The sequence below is a fragment of the Miscanthus floridulus genome, chromosome 14 (genome assembly GCF_019320115.1).
Source record: "Miscanthus floridulus cultivar M001 chromosome 14, ASM1932011v1, whole genome shotgun sequence".
Lineage (NCBI taxonomy): Eukaryota > Viridiplantae > Streptophyta > Magnoliopsida > Poales > Poaceae > Miscanthus > Miscanthus floridulus.
Genome location: NC_089593.1, coordinates 74,277,054 through 74,284,135, shown reverse-complemented (window position 1 = coordinate 74,284,135; position 7,082 = coordinate 74,277,054). Strand labels below are relative to the sequence as shown.

General features: G+C 46.4%; 1 protein-coding gene across 1 annotated transcript; it reads left to right on the top strand.

The window, feature by feature from the left end:
- Positions 1 to 4,416: 4,416 nt before the first annotated feature.
- Positions 4,417 to 5,499, top strand: LOC136505886 (CASP-like protein 4C1). The gene is made up of 2 exons (XM_066501017.1): positions 4,417 to 4,914; positions 5,021 to 5,499. Exons 1-2 carry the CDS (start codon positions 4,588 to 4,590, stop codon positions 5,267 to 5,269), a joined length of 576 nt encoding a protein of 191 aa, XP_066357114.1. The 5' UTR covers positions 4,417 to 4,587; the 3' UTR covers positions 5,270 to 5,499.
- The last annotated feature ends 1,583 nt before the right edge of the window (positions 5,500 to 7,082 follow it).

Sequence of the window (7,082 nt, the reverse complement as noted above, 5' to 3'; positions counted from 1 at the left end):
CTGGACCTGTAACGCCACTATGATCGATCGACTGACAAATCATTGTGGCGTCACACGCTTCGTTTCGTTAACTGTTTGTTAGCTACCAACAGGGGAAGCTAGCTAATGGCTTTTTATTAGTGTGCCTATTTGTTGAGTTGATTTACTATTATGTAGCTTGGTGAAATAGCTTTTTTTTAGGAAAAATGGTGTTCTTGCCCCTTACACAGATGTGCAATTGTGATTTTGCCCTCGTTTTTCTAACTTTGTGATTTTGCCCTTAACTGTTCATAAGTCAACGCGATTTTGCCTCTGACCAGGGGCAAAATCGCGTTGACTTGTGAACAGTTAAGGGCAAAATCACAAAGTTAGAAAAACAAGGGCAAAATCACAATTTCACAACAAAGTAGGAGCAAGAACACAAGAACTCCTTTTTTTTAATTAGCGGGTAGCTCATTTTAAGCTGTTACATGGCGTGTTTGTATCCACTATGCTGTTTGTGTGTTACCCAGCAAACCAACTCCTCGGAGTATCTCCACCGAATTTCCTTTTTCTCTTCCCTTATATATAAGGGATCGAGACAACGAGTTTTTAAGTTTTAGGGGAGATGTGCTACGGCAGTGAGAAAAATATCTCCTTTTTAATCCCTCCTCACATTTACAACCTACATGTAAATGGACAAAATATTTATTCTCAATTTTTTCCTCTCTCATGTCCTTCTCTCTTTTCTCTCCCGTGCACAGATATCGTTGATGCCGCCGCTCGCACCACCATTGCCCACCCCTTCTCTACCGTTGGTGCCTCAAGTTAAACAATTTGCTATTCGAACTTAAGTTACTAGATGATACACCGCGCGTTGCTGCGAGAATTATCTTGCGTTGTAAATTAGGAGAATTTATAAATGAGAATTAATAGTATTATCTAACTACAACACCATATTGCTTTGTCATGTAATTTGAGAGATAAATTTAGATAAACATGTCTCGATATGACCCGTCCACCTTTTAAAAGACTACTGAGAAAACTTCACAATTTACTTATAAAAAAAATAGGGCAGGAGAAAATAAAAATAACATATTAAAATGACATTATTTTGGTTCTGTCATTTGCTTTCGTTAGAAACGTCTATACTTTATTAAATTGAGCGGTAGGCAGTAGCTTCACGCGCAGACACGCGGATGACGTCTCCTCCACTTGTTTCGTCTCCCTTATGTCCTTCGCCGCTCCCCAAGATTCATTCTATCCTGCAGAAGCTTCTTTCTTCAACATCTTGATCCGGAGGTCAAGAGCGGCTGTTCGGCTGGTATTAAAGTCGGCTGATAAGTTGGCTAAAGCTGTTTTGTTATGAAAGAAAAATACTATAGATTCTAACTGATAAGTTCAAACGAACCGGTTCTGTAGTAACGCGCACGATGGGGTCGAAGTCTTCCGCGAAACAGGCATAGTGGAGGGCGACGTGTGGAGAACTGGAGATGGACGGCGAGCGCCAAGCGATGCGCCTCTACGTACGACTGCAACCGTCCTCCAGTCCCTACACCAACGCGCCCTCCATCCTCCACCTCCGGCTGTGTGCCCATGGGCCATGGCAGCCCACGCCTATCATCTCCCTGCGCAGCAGCGTCAGCCTCATGTCCCCGTGCGCTGTTGATTTAAAGCGATTAGGATGCGGACTCATCGCTTTCTTGCATTAATTCACTGTTAGTCGGCCTTAAGACTCCTGGTTTTACACATTGATCGTTGGCCTTCTAGATTACTGGAGTGGAGCAGTACCATGCCTCTACGCGCAAGTACGTATTTAAAGATGAGCGCAATGACATTTTGCATGCCAACGACAGTTACCAAGCAGGTGCATGCATTTATGGTGGCATATGAATCGATGTGTGGCCGTTCGATTGGTGTCCAACCCAACCGCATTTGTACGTGATCCAACATGAAAGCAATAAGCTCTTGCAATTACGATAGGGAAACGGAAGGGAACAAATAACAGGTGGTGACGTGGCTATGCTGAGAAGCCTAGAAAATATGCTAATGGGTTTCTCCTATTTAGGTATCGGAGATTTCCATAGCTAAAACACTGGCGAAAAACCCCCGCAAAAAGATATATTTTAGGTAAAAGTTACATTTTTCGTCTACCCGTAAAACAAAATGCACCTTTCATCTATATTTGTAGAATCGTTGCACGGTAGAACCGTTTCGTTACTTTTCGTTCTATGGTATAGGACGATCAGTGCTTTTCGTCCATCGAAAAAGACGACTTAGGTATCTTTTTGGAGAATTTATACGAGATCCATACTGTATTTATTTTCGTAAATTACGAAAAAAAAATATAAAAAAAGGTTAAACGACATAAGAACCACCGGCCGGCTCTCTCCAGAAAGAAAAGAAAAAAAACACCGGCCGGCTGCCCGGCTCCAAGGTACACGCCGACACGTACACGTACGGCGGCTGCGGCTTTCTGCGCTTTGCGGTCGCCAGCCGGCCAGGTTCACGGGGATCACGCGGCGGCCGTCGCCCATGTCATGTGGGTCTCGCCATCTCCCTCTCCTTCCATCTGGATCGGAGCAGCAGGTTCACACGCGTCTGCGCGAGCGGATAGATCGAGCATCATGCGTTTGATGACCCATGCTGCCATGCATCTCGCACATTGACTTGTCTACCGTCTATAGCCAGCCCCCGCCGGTGGACCTAGGGCTAGTAGCACGGAGAGTGCATCGATCATGCATGCCGGCCGTCTCGATCGTTCTTCAACGTCAGTTTGGCCGATACTACTATAGGATGATGATTGCAACATCGGAGAAGACGACGACTAGTAGCAGTGTAAGGCGTCGTGTCATCAAGCGTGAGGTTCGTCCTCCGTTGCGGACCGGAGAACACTTAACCGTTAGCGCCCTTTAATCCTTTTGCAACCACATAAACCCGTTTCAAAAAAACACTTAACAGTTACCAACAGTACATACCCTTCAAACATTAGTAACCTTTAATAAAGCAGTACTCGACTACTGTACTAACCCATGCTCCCTCTTCCTTTGGATACAATACCCCGACTACTGCAGCGAATAATTTTTCCCTTTTCTTTCCCCTTTCCTACTGCTCTCTTCCTTCCATGCTATGTACTTTTTTAAACTTACTTTTGTTTTTTTCCCTATTTTTGCTCTCTTCCTTTTCGATGCTAGGCACTCCCAAACAACTATTTTTTTACACTAGGTTAGACCATTTCTTTCCTAAAAAAAGTAATTGTTTTATGACATATCAAAGTAGGCCAATTCATTCTGTGCGAAATATTGAATAATACATTCTCTGCACATATTTCTCATTATTATCGCCCGCGGTGGCACCGCGCGGGGCACTGGCTAGTATACTATCTATTTCCGGTGTTAAGTTCGTTCTTTCTTTCGGGTACGGAATACTAGTGAAGAACCTGTGAGTTGGCCCCTGCAATTTAACCCTGGGCAAAAATAACCGGGAACCGAACTGAAATAACCGGAACCGAAACCGAAAATTTCGGTTCCTAGTTCGGTTCCTGGTATTGAAGAATCGAAATAACCGAAGAAAATTCGGTTCCTACTCTCGGTTAACCGAATTAACCGAAAGAACCGAATTACATGAATTATACTTCACTTACTTGTATTTTGTAGGATTATGTTTGGTTTATGTGTAGTGTTTTATATTTGAACTGCTATATATTTGTGTTACTATATTGCTATTGTTTTCTTATATATTATTATTATTAAAAATGAATATAGTGTTGCATAAATTTGTCTTAGAACAAGTATATTTATTATTGTCTTGAGGTCTTCTGAAAAAATTCGGTTAGTTCGGTTAGAACCAGAACCGAACCGAAATAACCGAGAACCGAAATGCTCGGTTCCTAAAAAATTTTTGGAACGATTGGTTCCTGTTTTTGAATTTCATCAATAACCGAGGTAACCGAACCGAGAATCGAATGCCCGAATGCCCACCCTGACTGCAGTTAGGATAGGATGGCGTCACAAGCATACTCCCCATTTAGGGATGAAAACGGTACGGATATTTTCCGACCGTATTCGAAACCGAATCCGTTTAGAGGGGTTGAGATCTGTCCGTATCCGAGTCCGGATATCCAACATTCGATACCGTATCCGTATCCGAATACTCAAATCGCATATTTATGATGTCGATATCCAATCGTATCATATCCGACATAGTTGACACTATCCGTATTCGAATCCGAATCCGGACAGAAATATGAAAACAAATGTAATATCGGTGATATTCGTCCGTATCAGATCCGTTTTCATCCCTATCCCCATTGATGCCATGCCACCATTAATCCGGTCACATGTCCACACCAACCACTCGCCGCAAACCTGGCCAGGCAGCTGGCCGCCAATTTTGCCTTTTTTCATTTTTTTTCTCGCCGCCGTCACCGGATCACCGCCATGTGGGACCCTGGACGCGCCACGTCGGCACCCTGCCGCCCGTGAGGCCGTGACCCCCGTCACCCCGGCGAGCCTTCTACAAATACCAGCATCAGAGAACGCCAGAAGATCAACCGGGGGTCACCGTCGCTGACCGAGCTGAGGCTGAGCCAAGCCGACTAGCCGAGGCCAGCGGCAGACCACGTCCACGATGCCGCTGCAGAACGGCGGCGGGTGGGCGCTGGAAGCGCAGGCGCAGCAGGCGACGAAGCAGCCGGCGGCGGCGCGGCGGGGGCGGCGCGGCGCGGCGCTTCTGCTCCTGCTCCGGGTGGGCGCGCTGTGCGCCTCCGCGGCCGCGGCCGCGCTCGCCGCCGCCGCCACGCTCCGGCGCGCGCCGTTCCGGTTCCTGCTGGCGGCCGACGCCATCGTGGCGGTGTACTCGGCGTCCGAGGCCGCCGCCGCGGCGTGGGAGGTGGCCAGGGGCGCCACGCTGCTCCCGGAGGCCATGCAGCTCTGGTTCGACTTCGCCCACGACCAGGTAACATAAGGACATACTGTATTCGATCGGCTACGGCCATGCATGGCGCCCGCTGGGAGTGGGAGCTGATCAGGAAGCTTGTGCACGCACGCACGCATGCATGCAGGGATTCGGCTACATGGCGCTGGCCGCGGCGGCGACGGCGGCGCGGGACGCGGCGGGGTGCGGCGGCGGAGGGCGGGACGAAGGGTGGACGACGAGCGGCAGCGCGGCGGCGTGCGTGCGGGCCGACGTCGCGGTGGGGCTCGGCTTCGCGGGGTTCGCCTTCCTGGCACTCGCCGCGCTCGTCACCGGCTTCCGGGTCGCCTGCTTCCTCGCCACCGGCTCCCGGTTCCCGCCGCTGGCCTCCTACTGATCGATCGCCGCCGGCGCTTCGGCCTTCGGGTCTTTTGCAATTGTGTGTGAAACGACGGCTGAGTGGTGGTGGTGGAGAGTGAACTTTGGCACTGGCAGCATTTGAGACATGGGAATGCAAGCCACGCTAAGAGTGTAGCAGTAGTAAATTCGACGGCGTGCCTGCCAAATTAATGTAAGAAAAATCATACGATTGTGTGGTCTAAGAGCGAGTGCGAAAATGTTTGCTGCGTAAAGGTTGTGGCGGCAGGAGAAATTTCACGAATGGATCGATCGGACGCGGTGCTCAATGTTGTGCGCGCCAAACTCTTTGGCTCTTCGGCCACACCCTCACTCTTTCGATCGCTCCCACTGCACGTCGATTGCGTCTTCCGCGTCTCGCGCAACCGTCCAACTGAAGAGACTCGCTCACCAGGATGGAAAGAGGAAGAATGATGGCAATGGAGCAGAGGAGAAAATTAGGACAGAAAGAGGAGGTTGTAAAAGCACGACAGCAACTTTTGAGTATTGATTGAGAGAGCCAAGAGTGACTTCGATCTAACTAAAAAAAAAAATCTACGTAAAGAACACCCCTCTCTTTGCTTATTTTGGGCTCCTGGAAAGTGCACGAGCACGTACAGCATCACGTGGCCAACAATTGGAAGCCCGTGACCTGGAGCTCGAGGAATGCTGAGTGCGAGCCTACAAGACTGAAGTTGGGATATTTTTTTCGTCAAAGTACAAACTTGTGCGATATTCTGCGCGTTCATCAACAGCAAAAACCCTGGCCCGTCGATTGTCAAATACTCCTACATATCGACAAGAGGCAGTTGCGCCCCACTCCGTCTCCCGTCCGCCCCTGCTTTTGCTTGGCTGGGCCTGCGCCGGGTCGAATGCATTCTCACTATATCTTTGTGGGAAAGAGTTCATTTGACCTCAGATATACGCCATCCGAGTTTCCTATTTGAGGTACAAAACAAGATATCTTACACCCTAATAAACTACTAAATCCGTTCAAAATTATAGTTCGTTTGATTTTTTTGACCTCAAGTTTGACCACTCGTTTTTTTTTCTCCGTGCAAAATATCACTTCTTTTTTTTTTTGTTATGGTTTGCTTTATTAACAAAAGTTCTTCAAGAATGACTTAAATTTGACTATGTTTACACAAATTTTTTAAATAAGACGGTTAGTCAAACTTGATGTAAAAAAAGTCAAATGAATTATAATTTGGAACGGAGGAAGTACTATTTTAATACCAAACAAATCACACACCCTGATTAAAAAAAAAACAAATCACATCCCACGCTGATTTCGACAGTGGTTTTAGTGGACATGCCACGTCAGCACCTGTGGGGAATAGATTGGACTATATTAGTTCAGGGTCAAATGGACTTTATGAAACATATAGAAATATTTTTTTAATAAAATTGTCCATGTACTTTTCGCAGAAGACGATATGCTATTCAAAATTGTAAAATCTTGTTTGATCTTAGAAAAATTGTGAAATATTATTTTAGTTTGAAGAGGTATGAAATCTAGTTTTTTTCTTCTAAAATTGCACTATCTTTTGGCATCTAGTTTGGAGTTATTTGGTTTTTCTATGGTCTCTTTTTTTATTTACTAGTTGATGCCCTCATTTGTCTATTATAATTATAATTAGTTAGCGTTGATATCCCACGCTAATAGAAGGCCAAGACGTGTTTGAATAAAATGAAGAAGGCCAAAAGACTTGACGAAAACACAATTGTCATGTAACCACAAACATAAGTATCACTTGATCAAAAGTTAGGCACATTGAGCAATGACCAAAATGTCTGTGTGGTTTCTGAAGTCA

Bases quoted from the DNA above. Each gene is read 5' to 3' on its own strand.
- LOC136505886 (XM_066501017.1), top strand. From the start codon at position 4,588: ATGCCGCTGCAGAACGGCGGCGGGTGGGCGCTGGAAGCGCAGGCGCAG. The intron at 4,915-5,020 runs GTAACATAAGGA...GCATGCATGCAG, and splicing joins TCGACTTCGCCCACGACCAG to GGATTCGGCTACATGGCGCT.